The sequence below is a fragment of the Amia ocellicauda genome, chromosome 7, assembly GCF_036373705.1.
Source record: "Amia ocellicauda isolate fAmiCal2 chromosome 7, fAmiCal2.hap1, whole genome shotgun sequence".
In the NCBI taxonomy this organism is placed as follows: Eukaryota; Metazoa; Chordata; class Actinopteri; order Amiiformes; family Amiidae; genus Amia; species Amia ocellicauda.
In genome coordinates, this window is record NC_089856.1 from 16539367 (window position 1) to 16556856 (window position 17490).

Genomic DNA, 17490 nt, shown 5'->3' on the forward strand with positions numbered 1-17490 from the left:
GTATAGCGCACTTATTTCAGTGCTACTACAATGTAAAATGTGTTATGATAATGATGAGGTATTATTCTAGTAACAGCAGCAGTAGCAACTGAAGTTGCATGATCAAAATACATAATTATTAATTATTCATTAATATTATCAAAAGTCCAATAAAATACAAAACCATGTAAATTATATTGATGTAAACAATGTTAACTTTAACAAAATATTGTTTAGAACTACCATTACAAAATTATAATGATTAGTATTATTAGTATTAGCTTATTTCAATTCAAACATAAATAAAGTTAAAGGAGGTTTTGCTGACTCTGCAACTGGTGCAACTGGTGCCATGGGGGCTCAAACCAGGATCCTCTGCTGCCTTGTCTAACTCTAAGAACAAGAGCCCAAATTGTGAATGCAGCATTGACGTTTCTTTTACAGTTCTATACTATTCCACATTTCTTAAGTTACAAGTCATGAATATATATATATATATATATATATATATATATATATATACACACACACAGATTATACCCAGTACAATGCAATTCACACTACATTGTACTGCACTATAGCCATAATTATAATAATTCCTAACAATTATAAATATTTTACTAAATATTCTCTCTCTCTCTGTCTGTCTTATCTATTATGGATTCATTATTATTTTGCATTATTCTTCTGGGTTACAGTTTCTGTGTGCGTGTGTGTGTGTGTGTGTGTGTGGGAGAGAGGGACAGGGAGGGCTGCAGGGGAGCAGTAGCAATGTGACACTGCATCATGGAGGAGGGAGAGAGCAAGAGAGAGGAGGGGGGATCGTATTTCGATGGGACAGCATTCCAGAAAATCTTCATACCTCCTTAAGACAGACAGCGCGGGGGGGGGGGGGTAGACATTGAACTACACAGCATTAAAACTGCACTGTCTTATTAGTATCTAGATATGTTTTGAGATAGAGAGATAGAGAGAGAGAGAGAGAGAGAGAGAGAGAGAGAGGAGGGCACTAACCCAATAGACCAACTGGGATAGAGAGAGAGAGAGAGAGAGAGAGAGAGAGAGAGAGAGCAACTTTGAACTTCTATACAAGAGACTGATACTATGCTAGAAACTTTTTTAAGAGACGGTGAGAGTGAAAGAGTTTGAGAGAGAGAGGGGAGAGGGAGGGGATAAACAGGGGGAATGGAGAGGGGAGGGAGAGAAGGGGAGCAGGGAGAGAGAGAGAGAGAGAGACTGACTCAAGACATTGAACTACAGAGAGCTGGACTGCACTGACTGGACACAATTTTTAAAAAGGTAGAGAGAGAGAAAAGAGTGGGGAGGACAGGTGGGACAGAAAGACAGGAACAGGGGAGGAGAGAGAGAAAGGGAGAGAGATATATTACATATGGCATGCCAATAAAGCACCTTGAATTGAATTGAATTGAGAGAGGGGAAGACTTACTCAAGGCACTAAACCCAGAGAGAAGAGAAGGAGAGTGGGGAAGGAGGGAGACAAAAGGGGGCAGGGGAGGGAAAGAGAGAGGGATTGTACAGTCTTACCCTGTTAATATGCAGAACTAAATCTGTTTTATAGTCTACAGTGTTACTGCGTTAGTGACACTGTGCAGCAGTTACAGTGCAGTGCTACACAATACAGCTGTATCAGTGTTGCAGTGCCCAGTACGATACAGTGTGATACCGTGTGCAGTGTATCTAAACTACTGCTATTACTTCAGCAGCGAGACATATGAGTGTATATTTTTTGCAGTGCACTACAGATAGTGTAAATTCATACAATACCAGCAGTAGCACACTGTACAGTACTGCAGTGTAACAGCAGCACTTACACTGACACAGATGTCTGGTGTACGGTGTGTGGTAGCAGTACTACACCTATACATTAATGCAGTGCACAGGGTATTGTAGTAGTAACATATTGATACAGTCTACAGTGTACAGTGTGTAGTAGTAGTGTTACACTGATACGGTGTAGTGTGTAATAGCAGTAATACAGTGTAGTGTACAGTGCAATATTATTACAGAGTTACAGAATATAGTGGACAGTGTATATAGTCTATAGTAGTGTGTAGTCATTATTACAGTGTGCAGTGTATAATGTACAGTATTTAGAGTGGTGTGTGGTGTAAAGTATACAGTGTTGTGCAGTGTACAGTAATACAGTAATATGAAGTATAGAACATAGTAGTATAGTAATATAGTTTAGAGTAATAAAGTATGGGGCTCAGTCTGGTCTCTATATGATCTCCTACTGAATATAGACAGAGAGAGAGAGAGAGAGAGTGACAAACAGAAAAGGTGAGAGAGAGAAAGTGAGACGCCCACCATCCCACTTTCACTACAGAAAAAACGAGAGAGAGAGAGAAAGAGAGGTGGGGTGGGGAGGTAGAGTGATGGAAAAGCCACCTGAGGATGGCGGAGGAGGAGGAGGAGGAGGAGAGAGGGAGTGTGAGAACCCCAAGCACAGCAAGAATGAGAAGAATGCGGCAGAGAAGGGGGGGAATGAGGTGGAGATGGAAAAAGGGCGAGAGAACAGCAAGGAGGGCATGGAGGGAGGAGGGGGAGGGGGAGGGGGAGGGGGAGAGAAGCAGAGGAAGGCAGAGAGCAGGAAGTCTGGGAGTCTCTGGAGAGGTGGGGGGGCAGGGGGGTGGGGGATGAATGACAGGCTGGCCATCAACGTCTCGGGCTTGCACTTTGAGACTCAGCTGCGCACCCTGGCGCAGTTCCCCGACACGTTGCTGGGCGACCCCAAGCGCAGGATGCGCTATTTCGACCCTCTCCGGAACGAGCTCTTCCTGGACCGGAACCGGCTGTGTTTCGACGCCATCCTATACTTCTACCAGTCAGGGGGACGGCTGCGGAGGCCAGCCAACATCCCACTGGACGTGTTCATGGATGAACTGGCCTTCTATGAGTTGGGTGCAGACACGCTGGCCAGGTGGGCGAGACACCAAGGCAGGGGGCAGAGTGGATGTGGGGTGGACAATGGCTGGGAGGACACTGAATAAGTAGACACTGACAGACTGGACACTGACCAGCCAACATAGATACTAGGGTACATTAACACTGAGTGACTGGACACTGTGTGGACACTGACTGACTGATAACCAACTCTCTCTGTCTCTATCAGGTTCCGGGAGGATGAGGGCTTCCCTAAAGAGGAAGTGAGGCCGCTGCCTGAGAACGAGACACAGCGGCAGCTATGGCTGCTCTTTGAGTACCCAGAATCCTCCTCTGCTGCTCGTATCATCGCTATCATCTCTGTCATGGTCATCTTGGTGTCCATCGTTATCTTCTGTCTAGAGACGCTGCCCGACTTCAAGAGCGAGAGGGAGGAGGTGAGAGAGAGAGAAATAGAGGGAGAGAAAGAGGAAGAAAGGATTAGAGGGGTAGAGGAGGATGGAGAGAGGGAGGGAGAGTTGTCTTCAGTCTGGAGACACTGGCTGACTTCAAGAGTTAGAGAAAGAGAAGTGGAGAGAGGGAGGAAGAGGAACAGGGATAGAGGGAGATAAGAGAGAGAGGGGGAGGGGGGTAAGAGAGAGGTAGAGGGTGACCAGGGGGAAAAGGGAGGGAAGAAGGGAGGGAGATTAGGTCAGAGAGGGATATAGAGGGAGAGAGAGGGAGGGGGAGAGAAGATGAGAAAATGACAGGGAGAGGAGAGGGAGAAAGTGACAGAGAGAGAGGGAGGAGGGGGCAGTGAAAGAGAGGAGAACCCTTCTCATATTCCCTCTCTCTCTCAGATTTCTCCTCAGGGAGGGGGTGGGGGTGGGGCAACAGTATTAATAGCTGAAGGACATCCCAGAACTCATAAACACACAGAGAGAGAGAGAGAGAGAGAGAGGGAGAGAGAGAGATGGAGGGAAAGGGTGAGAGAGAGAGGGGTAGAGAGGGTGAAAAGGAAAGAGAGAGATATTAATACACACAAATTGATAGTCACACAGTCACTGACGCACAGAAAATAATATTTAAACACAGACACAGACTGACACACAGTGACAGAAATACAGACTCGCATACACTCATACAGAAATACAGACACACACTGATACAAAAATACAGACACAAAGATACTCTCGATTACTATCTCTCAGTGTAATGTAGTGTAGGAAATGCAGTCAGTCAGTCAGTCAGTGCATCAGTCAGCTCACTTAACCTTTCCTCCCCCCCTCTCTCTCTCTCTCCCAGCCCTTCCACCACCACCACCACCACCCCCCTCACCCCTCCTCCTCCTTCAATGCCTCCTCTGTGGTGCCCCACCCCCCAGCCCCCCTCCCACCCGTGAACCCCTTTGCAGACCCCTTCTTTGTGGTGGAGACTATCTGTATTTGCTGGTTCTCCTTCGAGTTGTTCATGCGATTTGCCAGCTGCCCTAGCAAGGCCACCTTCTTCAGGGATATCATGAACCTGATTGACTTCGTGGCCATCATCCCCTACTTCGTGACGCTGGGCACGGAGCTGGCCCGCTCCAAGGGCGGCACACCGGCAATGTCACTGGCCATCGTCAGGGTCATCCGTCTGGTTAGGGTCTTCCGCATCTTCAAGCTGTCCCGACACTCCAAGGGCCTGCAAATCCTGGGGCAGACACTCAAGGTGTGGGGCGGGGGGATTTGTTAAATGTAATGTACTGCAGTGTCCAGTCAGTCAGTGTTAATGTATGCAGTGTTGAGTCTGTCAGTCAGTGTTAATGTACTGTAGTGCTCAGGTAGTCAGTCAGTGTTAATGTACTGTAGTGTCCAGTCAGTCTGTCATTGTTACAGTACTGCAGTGTTGAGTCAGTCAGTCAGTGTTAATGTACCGTAGTGTCTAGTCAGTCAGTATTAATGGACTGCAGTGTCCAGTCAGTCAGTGTTAATGTACTGCAGTGTTGAGTCTGTCAGTCAGTGTTAATGTACTGTAGTGCTCAGGTAGTCAGTCAGTGTTAATGTACTGTAGTGTCCAGTCAGTCTGTCATTGTTACAGTACTGCAGTGTTGAGTCAGTCAGTCAGTGTTAATGTACCGTAGTGTCTAGTCAGTCAGTATTAATGGACTGCAGTGTCCAGTCAGTCAGTGTTAATGTACTGCAGTGTTGAGTCTGTCAGTCAGTGTTAATGTACTGTAGTGCTCAGGTAGTCAGTCAGTGTTAATGTACTGTAGTGTCCAGTCAGTCTGTCATTGTTACAGTACTGCAGTGTTGAGTCAGTCAGTCAGTGTTAATGTACCGTAGTGTCTAGTCAGTCAGTATTAATGGACTGTAGTGTCTAGTCAGTCAGTGTTGATGTAATGACTCTCCCTCCCTCCCAAGGCCAGCATGAGGGAGCTGGGGCTGCTGATCTTCTTCCTCTTCATCGGGGTCATCCTCTTTTCCTCGGCCGTCTACTTCGCCGAGGCTGACCACCGTGACACGGCCTTCACCAGCATCCCTGAGGCCTTCTGGTGGGCCGTGGTCACCATGACAACGGTGGGCTATGGTGACATGTCCCCTACCACGGTGGGTGGAAAGCTGGTGGGCTCTCTCTGTGCCATTGCTGGGGTGCTGACCATCTCGCTGCCTGTGCCAGTCATCGTGTCCAACTTCAGCTACTTCTACCACCGTGAGACTGAGTGCCAGGATCCCACAGAGTACACCCATGTCAGGACCGTGCTGTGGGAGGGGGAGAGGGAGGGAGAAGGAGAGGTGGAAGAGGAGGAGGTGGAGGTGGAGGGGGAGGAGGAAGGAGGCCAAGGGTACAGGCCTCTGGGAGTGGGTGAGGGCATCCTGGGGATTTGCGGGCCGCTAAATGCGGATTTCCTGGGGGGGCTGTGTGCTGGGGAAGAGGGCATGAGGGGGGGGCTATATCTGAGACAATCCTTGGTCACTCAGGTGTGAGAGCTGGAGAGGGATGGAGGGCAAGAGAGATACACTGACTGACTGAATGGATACTACAGCAGATTAACACTGACTGAGTGACTGACTGGACACTACATTACATTCATATTGACTGGCTGACTGGACACTACATGACAGTCACGATGACTGACTGGTCAGAAAGAGGTAGGGAGGGAGAGAACAGCGTGACAAGGGAAGAGAATGAACCTCACAGCATATTCCCTGACAAAATATTTATACATATTTATTAATGTGTTAATGTATGGTTTGTCTGTGATTAATTTATGATCTGATTGACTGTTTGTCATTGATGATCCTTTTAACTCAGACCGTTTCATGAGGATCAGACTTCCAGTGTTTGCATATGTATGTAATGGTGTACTTATTTTTGTGGAATTTGTTAATGTGCTAATTTATTTATTTATTTATCCAAATATCTATTTCTATATTATATTTGTGGTAAGGTATTTTAGGTAGTATGGAGGAATTGTGACAGTGTTTCAGGAGGCAGCTGCCCAATAAACTAACTAACTGACGGACTGACTGATACACTGAGTGTCTGCCTGACTGACTGGTACAAAGCGCACTGGCCAATCTAAGCTGCAGGAGATCACACACTCACAGTGACTTTTTTTTTATGGGAGAAGAGAGGCTGCCAAGGAAATTCTGCTTCAGATGCCAATTCAAAACCAGCTTTATTGGAATGACTGAGCTACTTCAGGGTTGCCAAAGCAGTGGCAGACAGGCCCAGTGCTCAGGATCAGCACCAGGCTCTGGTGAATATTGGTGGCCCAGCATGAGACCAGTCACGCCCACTGTAGGTCTTGTGTTTAGCCTGCTTGAGGACACTTTGTTTATTCACATCTGTCTGTCTCTGCTTATTCATCTTCCCATCTGTGTTCCTGGGCTGAAGTGTGTGTTTGTGGATTCATTGCTATTAAACAGCTGATGTTGAACCTACACTGTCTTCCTTATTTCACCTTGTCCCTCCTTCTCCTCTCTCTCTCTCTTTCTCCCTTCCCTCCTTCTCTCCTCCCTCTCTCTCATACATACCTTTTCCTCTTTGTTTTCTCCTCTCTTCCTATCTCTATCTCTCTCATTAAAATTAAAATTTGCTTGGACAACAGTGTACTTGAATTGCCAAAGCTTTTTTTTTAAATGTACAAAACAGATGATAAAACAAACAATAGTTCAGTAAATAAAGAATATACCGACAAATATATATATATATACACTCACCTAAAGGATTATTAGGAACACCTGTTCAATTTCTCATTAATGCAATTATCTAACCAACCAATCACATGGCAGTTGCTTCAATGCATTTAGGGGTGTGGTCCTGGTCAAGACAATCTCCTGAACTCCAAACTGAATGTCTGAATGGGAAAGAAAGGTGATTTAAGCAATTTTGAGCGTGGCATGGTTGTTGGTGCCAGACGGGCCGGTCTGAGTATTTCACAATCTGCTCAGTTACTGGGATTGTCACGCACAACCATTTCTAGGGTTTACAAAGAATGGTGTGAAAAGGGAAAAACATCAAGTATGTGGCAGTCCTGTGGGCGAAAATGCCTTGTTGATGCTAGAGGTCAGAGGAGAATGGACCGACTGATTCAAGCTGATAGAAGAGCAACTTTGACTGAAATAACCACTTGTTACAACCGAGGTATGCAGCAAAGCATTTGTGAAGCCACAACACGTACAACCTTGAGGCGGATGGGCTACAACAGCAGAAGACCCCACCGGGTACCACTCATCTCCACTACAAATAGGAAAATGAGGCTACAATTTGCACAAGCTCACCAAAATTGGACAGTTGAAGACTGGAAAAATGCTGCCTGGTCTGATGAGTCTCGATTTCTGTTGAGACATTCAGATGGTAGAGTCAGAATTTGGCGTAAACAGAATGAGAACATGGATCCATCATGTCTTGTTACCACTGTGCAGGCTGGTGGTGGTGGTGTAATGGTGTGGGGGATGTTTTCTTGGCACACTTTAGGCCCCTTATTGCCAACTGGGCATCGTTTAAATGCCACAGCCTACCTGAGCATTGTTTCTGACCATGTCCATCCCTTTATGACCACCATGTACCCATCTTCTGATGGCTACTTCCAGCAGGATAATGCACCATGTCACAAAGGTCAAATCATTTCAAATTGGTTTCTTGAACATGACAATGAGTTCACTGTACTAATCTGGCCCCCACAGTCACCAGATCTCAACCCAAGAGCATCTTTGGGATGTGGTGGAACGGGAGCTTCGTGCCCTGGATGTGCATCCCACAAATCTCCATCAACTGCAAGATGCTATCCTATCAATATGGGCCAACATTTCTAAAGAATGCTTTCAGCACCTTGTTGAATCAATGCCACGTAGAATTAAGGCAGTTCTGAAGGCGAAAGGGGGTCAAACACAGTATTAGTATGGTGTTCCTAATAATCCTTTAGGTGAGTGTATATATGACATAAACAGAACATTTCCCCTCCCAACCCCACTCTCCTCCCTACTGTTTGAAATAATTAAAAGTCTCTGATTTAGGAAATTATTAGTTCAATTAAGGGTTCAATTAAGTAATTGAGAGCTCGGTTGGAACAAAAACCAGAAGGGTGGGGGGTCCCCAGGACCGGTTTGGGAACCACTGGTCTATGTGAACGGGTTATTGCTGGCAAATCATTATATGTGTATCATCCCCCCGCCACAATTCCACTGTTCACCACCAGAGGTCGTCATCCCCCGAGTTCAAACCTGTCTTTCTCATTCACCAGCATCAATCATCCAATTGACATTCCACAGCACCATGTGCACTTGCGACACTCAACCTCTCCCCTCATTGGATCAGCACCTCACATCCCTGTCCCCTTGTTTTCTTTTTGAAAAAGAACTGAGACCCTCCAATGTCACATTCAAGTTTTCTCAGTTATTTTGCCAAATGGACAGAGACCAACTGTTTCATTTCAGTTCATTTGCCAATTGAAATTTGTTGTTCAAACACACAACCATACAGCCTGATGAACTGCTCATAGCATGAATACACACCTAGATTGACTGTTGTATCGTTTGCCTTTCCCTCCTGACTAGTTCTTTGTAGTGAGCTGAACTGAACCAGCACCCTGGTAAACACAATAGAAGGAAAACTGGCAAAACGGGGAAATGACCAAACTTTACAAACACATCCAGAATATTGGTCCGTGTCTCCTCTCTGGAATCCACAGGCTTCTGCAGTGTCTCATTTCCATGGCTACAGCACTCTTGCCGGTAATCTCTGTTTCCTGTGTGAATTGATCCTTGCCAGCAATATACTGGCATTCAAAACCAGTGTGAATGGAGTGCAACAGGAAAAAAGCCGGCAAACATTGCCGGCAATTTTCCAGCATTTCAGTGTGGATGGGGCTTAAGTCAGGGAAGGTGCCTCTCCCTGTTTCCCTGCTTATTGGGCAGGTTTTAAAAGAGCCCCAGTGCTGTTCACAGAGACTCAGAGATAAAGAGGAAGGAAAGCAGTAAGCCAGCCTCAGTGGGGAGCGAACAGTTACAGTGAACAGTGAGAAAAAGGTACAAAATTGGTTCTCAATTGGAAGGATGTGTGAAAAGGAAATCCTCCTGTTAGAAGAGTGGGAAATGGCCACCAGCCAACTAGTATTAGCATCATTAGAGATCATCTATTTGCCCTGTAGGTCTAAAACAGGGTTACATGCACATCAGTGGGAGTCGACTTTTATTAGTGTTACAGGAAGGTACTTTTGGTACGGCATTGGTGAAAACTCCAAGCGCTGGGCGGTAAAGTGCTCCCACTGTTCCTAGACGAAAGCGCAACTGGAGGGAGGAGCTCCCATGGCCTATAAAATTTCATACCCCCTAGAAGTGGTAGCCATAAACCACCTGTCGCTGGGTAGTTCCTGTGATCAGTACCTATATATCTTAGTAATGGTTGACTTATTTTCCGGTATGAGATCAGATAGCACCAACCAACAGCCCTCAGCAGGCTGTTATTCAGCCCTTGGTTGCCCAGAAAGGCTACATAGTGACTGTGGGGCTGGTTTTGAGTCTCAGCTTATGGCAAATGTGTCATAACCTAGTGAGTATTAGGGGTATTCGTTGCACCCACTGACTCTCTCCCCGGGCAGGCTTGACGCGACCCCAAGACACCACCACATGGATGGGTAAGATTCAACAATTATGTTTATTTACAATAAAGTTACCAATGACAGGGCATGAAGACTGTTCTTTGACTAGGGACACAATACACAGGATATGGGGAAAGAATATTATAAAACCCATCATAAAACACACCTTTAATAAAAATGGGTGTCTAAAGTACTAAAAGCCCTACCCAAATACAACACAAGAAAAATAATACAGGAACTACACAAAACAATGTAAAACCCAAATTTACCTGTATAGCTTATTGTAGACACAGAACCAACAATAATAACTTTTGTGAAACAAAGTATGACCAAACACTGCAGGTAGGTGTGAATGTGCAGAGCATGAAGGCTGCCTCCTAATCTTTATATCTTTCTCTTCCAAGAAACCCGGAGGCCAAACAGGACCCCAGCAGGCTGCAGGTTAGAATGGTAGTTATAAAACTCTATCATTTCCAATAATTCTCACTTTTCATTCAGCTATCTCTTTGGCACAGCAGGGCTCCAATGGAACTGCAGGTGAGAAGGATGAAATATCTGTTCATAGCAGTAGTTCATAGCCCCATATGGCTATTTGTATTTGTAATAAATAGTTTCTTGATTTTGTACAGGTGCAGCTCCACGGTGGAATACCGGAGGGGAGGCAGCAAAGTGGCAGCAGCTTTCAAAATTAAAGTGCAAATAACCATAAAATGTCCATAAACCAGGTATATGGACGGTAATGTCACAGCTACAGACCAGCATGCTTCTCCAAGTCCAAGCACATCCATTTGTCTCGACTAGATGTCGCCATCGCCCTTCCTTATCAGTCACAGCTCCCAGCTCCCTTCAATCAATCAACATTCCTGAAACCCTTGTGCACTCCTGTGATCACTCGCTTCTCCCATTTGCCCTGCACCTCTCAAGTTGTTTCCCTGCTCCACACATAAACCCTTCACTCACTGCAAGGTTTTGTCAGTTTACACTACAATTCCAAGCATTCTCCATGAGCCTAGTATAACGTTTGAATCATCAACCCCTTGCTTTACCTCCCGACCACGACTTTGGACTTTCCTCATTACTCTGTGTGCCTGATCGCCTGACCCTTGCTTGTGACTATGACCATGTCTTTGCCTTGCTTTGATTGCCCTGTCCTGCTGGTACCCGACCCATGCCTGTCTGACCATCCCTCTACCATGCACCGTAACTGGGTTCCCCTGTTCCCGTGGCACCACGGTACGTTACAGGTAATCTGTGCCAAAATTTAAATATAAATAAATAAATAAAATATGAAATAAATATAAATAAATACATTTAAAATGTAAATAAATTGAATATTTTATTTATTTCCTATTTTATTCTTTTATTTATTTATGTATATATTTATTTAATATTTTATGTATTTATTTTATTTATTATTTATTTTGTTATAGATTTATTTCCTTTTTTAATTTTGGCACAATCTTTTAATTCTTGTGTTACCTCCTAGTGTCAATCATTAGCATCACTGTCCATCAACATCTCAGAAACCTTGGCTTGAATTGAGATATGGGAAGATTCAGTCACTCACGCTCTGATTTGGTCAACGTGCCCACGAACAATATATCCATCACCCAATAGAAAAGTGTGAGATACTGGACCTGCGTTTGTCAATTTCCGCCGGGACCCACTTTGGTCCAAAACCAGAGTTCCTAATAAACTCTGCATCTCCTAGTCAGAAACTTCTCAAATTTGTAGTTTTGTCGTGACACTCTTTCTGTTTCAGCTGTTTTTATTGTATCTTTAATCTCGTATCTGGGACAATGAGATCTAATGCCGATCTCAATTTCCTTGACATAAGCAACTCTGCAGGAGAGGAGCAGAGGCTGGTGCTTTTCTGTTTTCTTGACACTGAGTGCAAGACTGCACTTCCCTGTCAGTTGCGACATCCATGTTAGGCCACCACATGTAGCTAGTCCTTTCAATCTGGTTATTCCTGGATGTGCCTGATGTAGTTGCTTAAGAAGCACTGCATGTCCGGTGGTGGGAATGACAACTCCAGCTCCCCACACTACACAATCATCCCAAACACTCAGTTCTAGCTTCCTGGAGTAGTGGGGTGTCAACTGTGGCACTTTTTCTGGGGGCCACCCTTTCAACACATATTCCCGAACTTGGGACAAGACAGGATCCCTTGCTGTCTACTGTTTAATCTGTGCATTAGGCTACACACAGGAATGGTGTCCAGATGATCCATCATCAGCACTTGTACCTGTATTCTTTCATCACGTCACCTCTGGCACTGGAAGACGACTGAGGGCATCTGCATTTCCATGGTATTTCCCTGCTTTGAACACAATTGTGTATTCATAGGCTTTCAGAGTCACAGCCTACCTTTGAACTTGTGGTGAAACCATTTGTGGCACTAGTTTAATTTAATCTAACCGGGAAATCAATGGTTTGTGATCTATACAAATGGTAAAATGACGCCAATACAGATACTTATGAAAACGCTGTACTCCAGACATGATAGCTAATCCCTCTTTATCTAATTGAGAGTAATTTTGTTCAGCAACTGTAAGTGTCCTTGACATGAAGCTTCTCCAAACCATCCTCCATTCGGTGGGAGGAAATCTCCTCTAGCCAGCCTCTCAATAACATATTTGGTCCAGAGCCTCCAACGACTACTAGTGGTAAAGTTTTAACTTGTTCTTTATATTTCACTGTTACATCTGCCACCCCTACAACTTTTTAATCTTTTCACCGGTATAGGTTTATTTGTGCCTTTTTCAGTTCAGGTGCCCTGCTTTTTTCCCATGCAGCAGTACATTCCTACTCAGTCATTAATGTCCACTGCAACCAGTTTCTATTTCAAACTTCACGTCTTTTCCAGTGGGTCCACTTTCCTAATGTTTCCCCCTTTTACACTTGTACATCGTGAGCACGTCCTCTGCTGTGCCCTCATCATTGTGCGTTTCATTTAAGTGGTGTGAGCGGTGGGCACCTCATAAGTTTTGGGCTGTCCCCCTTAGGTTTTGATATTCCTTTTGTCTCCACGGCTTTCTAGTGTTTATATTTCTACAAGCTCAAGCAATGTGGCCTGTCACCTCACCTGGCACTAATCTTGCTTAAATCTACACTTGAACAGCACGTTTACCCCCACAGCGGTAGCAATCTTTGTTTTCCTGTATAAAATGGCAGCCGGCTTTCTTTTGAGATGGACGGTTTGCAGCCGCCCCCTCCTGCACACTGTAAGACGGAACAGTAGATTTTGTTTGCAAATCCTGAATATTTTTATTCACCAATTCCAAGGCTTGTGCAATCTTTAGTGCATTAAATCTTTGCACAATCTCGCTTGGTTTTGGGTTAAAATGGCTCTGTAGTAAATCCGACAGCTTCTTAAACTTCCTATCCCCAGGACGTATATATTTTCAGGACTCAGCAAATTTCTCAGCAAATTGTACATTTGCACTCCCACTACACTTAATAAAATAAACTTCTGTCTATCTTCCTCTTTCATGTCATTTGCAGCAAAGAAATGTGATGAACACTGCAACAGATCCTATTGTTCCCAACATTTACTGCTTTCCTACCCGACTCTTACAGGCACTCTGGGACTTTTATCCTGGTCATGTGTGTTTTTTTTTAAAAGAAACACACATGGCAATATTTGTATCCATAGTCCTACAGCTCAGGCCACTTCCTGTGTGGTATCTTGAAAAGATGAGTCTGCTGATAATCTTTAAATTGTTTTATTTATTTCACTAGTACACATGGCGCTGCTTTCTGGATTACCTTAATACATACTGTCAAGTGCATAACAACAACTATGTGGTCCATCAAAACACATAGCAACCCCTAGTGCAACTTCACATTCTTTACTTAACCATCATTTAGCAGATGCTCTTATCCAGGGCAACTTACATTTGTACCCATTTATACAGATAGGAGCAATCTAAGTGAAGTACCTTGCTCAAGGGTACAACAGCATTGCCCCAATGGTGATTTGAACCAACCACCTTCCAGTTATGAGTCCATAGCCCTAACCAATACTCCAGAGTGCTACCTGTGCTGCCATCCCTACACATACACTGCAAAATCTATAGTGTTTAATTACAGTGTTAAAATAGTGTTGTTTCAACACTCACTGGGTTAAATTGACACTTTAAGAGTTAAACCATCTTGAGAGTCAGTGTTGATACTGAGTGTCAAAATAAAGAGTGTTGATTTTACACTACTGGAGGGCTATCCTGACCAGCCTTGTGTCATTCAACGCAATGCAGGTGTTCGCTATCCTAATTAGTTAAAAGTGAAGTATTTAACAGCCCCCTGGACCCCTGTGCCAGCAGTCAGCGCCAGCAGCCTTCAGTGCCCCCCTTCCAAAGGGTCCCATCTCCAAAGGGCAAGGACTCTAGCTGTGGGACTCCAGTGAGGACAAGGCGGTGAGGAGTTGCAACAACAGGCAACCATGACGATCTCTCCGATTCCCGTCCTGCTCTCTCTGTCTTCTCGGTGTGCACCTGCATGCCATTGCTTCCCTAATCCCTCTACCCTCATCTCTCTGCCTCTCCCCTCTACTCCACTCTCTGGGGGCCTGTGGAACTGCCACTCAGCTTCCAACAAGGCCGACTTCATCTCCGCCTTTGCCTCCCACCAGTCTCTGGATTTCCTCGCTCTCACCGAGACATGGATCTCCCCGGACAACTCTACCACCCCTGCTGCCTTATCCTCTCTGTCCCCTCCTCTCTCTCCTCTATCACGACCCACAGCTTTGAATTCCATGCAGTGGAAATCACCTCTCCCTCTCACCTCTTCCTTCTAGTTCTCTACTGTCCACCTGGTCCACTCACCTCCTTTCTGGATTAACTTGACTTTCTTCTCTCCTCCCTCCCCTCGCTGTCCTCACCTACCATCCACCTCTCCAACCCTTCCCACTGTGCCGGATTTCTTCCTCTCCTTCACTCCTTTAACTTCTCTCTCTCCCCGTCTCCCCCGACTCACAGGGCTGGCCGCCAGCTAGACCTCATCTTCTCTAGAGGCTGCTCCCCTTCAACACTCTCCGTGACACCCATGGACATCTCAGACCACCAGTTCATCTCCTTCTCCCTTTCCCTCCCCTCCCTTGCCACTCCACCCACTCCCTCTGTCACCTTCCACCATAATCTTCGCTCTGTCTCCCCCTCCACCCTTGCTTCCACTGCCCTCACTCTATTACCTTCCATTGACTGTTTTTCCCATCTATCTGTCAACTGTGCTACCTCCTCTTTTTTCTCCTCACTCACCTCCTCCCTTGACTCTCTCTGTCCTCTCACATCTCGTCCTGCCTGTCCCTCCCCTCCTCAGCCGTGGCTCTCTGCTGTTCTCCGCTCAACCCGAACAAGTCTGCGTGCCTCCGAATAGAAGTGGAAAAGGACCAAACTCCCAGCTGTCCTCGAAGTCTACTGCTCTCTACTATCTACATTCTCCTCCTCACTCACCTCAGCCAAGAAGTCTTACTTCCAATCACTCTTCGAATCCACTGTCAACAACCCCCACAAACTCTTCTCCTCCCTCCTTGCCCCTCCTCCCCCTCATCCTCCCTCATCTAGCGCTTTTCCACCGACAAGGAGCCGGTGCTAGTTTGGATCCGGTGCCTAATTTGGAACCATTTTTTGCTTTTCCACCGCAAAAGAACTGGATCGGTGCCGGCACGGAGCCACTTTTTCTGGCACCTAAGAACCAGTGACGTCAGGAGCCAGGGGGCGGGGTAAAGTCGTCTCCACAGAAAGTGATTTGCCGGAGTGCAGCCGCCATGTTTAAAATGCCAGCAGAGACGCGAGCAGTCAGGAGAGTTTTGATTAAAAATGAGTGAAATCAGCAGCGAACAGCGGTCTGTCAAAGAGAGACACTACAGTAACGACATGGTCTCACCAGGTCAATAACTAGTTGTTTCATTGTCAAATGAAAGCAATGAGAGACGACTGAGCACAGCTTCCGTGTCAGGAAAGACGTGTTGCAGCGATAGTATGATGATGAGAGTTAATGCGACGATATACACTCACCTAAAGGATTATTAGGAACACCATACTAATACTGTGTTTGACCCCCTTTCGCCTTCAGAACTGCCTTAATTCTACGTGGCATTGATTCAACAAGGTGCTGAAAGCATTCTTTAGAAATGTTGGCCCATATTGATAGGATAGCATCTTGCAGTTGATGGAGATTTGTGGGATGCACATCCAGGGCACGAAGCTCCCGTTCCACCACATCCCAAAGATGCTCTATTGGGTTGAGATCTGGTGACTGTGGGGGCCAGTTTAGTACAGTGAACTCATTGTCATGTTCAAGAAACCAATTTGAAATGATTCGAACTTTGTGACATGGTGCATTATCCTGCTGGAAGTAGCCATCAGAGGATGGGTACATGGTGGTCATAAAGGGATGGACATGGTCAGAAACAATGCTCAGGTAGGCCGTGGCATTTAAACGATGCCCAATTGGCACTAAGGGGCCTAAAGTGTGCCAAGAAAACATCCCCCATACCTTTACACCACCACCACCAGCCTGCACAGTGGTAACAAGGCATGATGGATCCATGTTCTCATTCTGTTTACGCCAAATTCTGACTCTACCATCTGAATGTCTCAACAGAAATCGAGGCTCATCAGACCAGGCAACATTTTTCCAGTCTTCAACTGTCCAATTTTGGTGAGCTTGTGCAAATTGTAGCCTCTTTTTCCTATTTGTAGTGGAGATGAGTGGTACCCGGTGGGGTCTTCTGCTGTTGTAGCCCATCCGCCTCAAGGTTGTACGTGTTGTGGCTTCACAAATGCTTTGCCGCATACCTCGGTTGTAACGAGTGGTTATTTCAGTCAAAGTTGCTCTTCTGTCAGCTTGAATCAGTCGGCCCATTCTCCTCTGACCTCTAGCATCAACAAGGCATTTTCGCCCACAGGACTGCCGCATACTGGATGTTTTTCCCTTTTCACACCATTCTTTGTAAACCCTAGAAATGGTTGTGCGTGAAAATCCCAGTAACTGAGCAGATTGTGAAATACTCAGACCGGCCCGTCTGGCACCAACAACCATGCCACGCTCAAAATTGCTTAAATCACCTTCTTTCCCATTCAGACATTCAGTTTGGCGTTCAGGAGATTGTCTTGACCAGGACCACACCCCTAAATGCATTGAAGCAACTGCCATGTGATTGGTTGGTTAGATAATTGCATGAATGAGAAATTGAACAGGTGTTCCTAATAATCCTTTAGGTGAGTGTAGATTGAACAGAAATGTTGTTTGTTAATGAAATGGTCATTAACTGGTCCAGTGTTACACCGAATCTAGCGCCCCTACGAGTCATGTGTCCCGGGTTGGTTTGCACACGATTAATAATTTATGAATAAATTCATTTTCTTAGCACAGGGCGAATTACACAAACCATACATATTCTACAGTAAGAGAAGATCAAATAGACAATAAGTGCTGTTACAGTGATGCGCTTTGCGAGCGATCACACGCCAGCAGTGCTGAAAATGGATTATTATTATTATTATTATTATTATTATTATTATGTATTTGTTAGCATACGC

The 17490-nt window shown here is 45.4% G+C and overlaps 1 protein-coding gene across 1 annotated transcript; it reads left to right on the forward strand.

Annotated features, from left to right (window-relative positions):
* The first annotated feature begins 1204 nt into the window (after nucleotides 1-1204).
* kcna7 (potassium voltage-gated channel, shaker-related subfamily, member 7) lies at nucleotides 1205-6788 on the forward strand. Its single transcript, XM_066708757.1, has 4 exons — nucleotides 1205-2920; nucleotides 3113-3320; nucleotides 4168-4572; nucleotides 5265-6788. The coding sequence occupies exons 1-4, from the start codon at nucleotides 2376-2378 to the stop codon at nucleotides 5826-5828; spliced, it is 1722 nt and encodes a 573-aa protein (XP_066564854.1). The 5' UTR covers nucleotides 1205-2375; the 3' UTR covers nucleotides 5829-6788.
* The last annotated feature ends 10702 nt before the right edge of the window (nucleotides 6789-17490 follow it).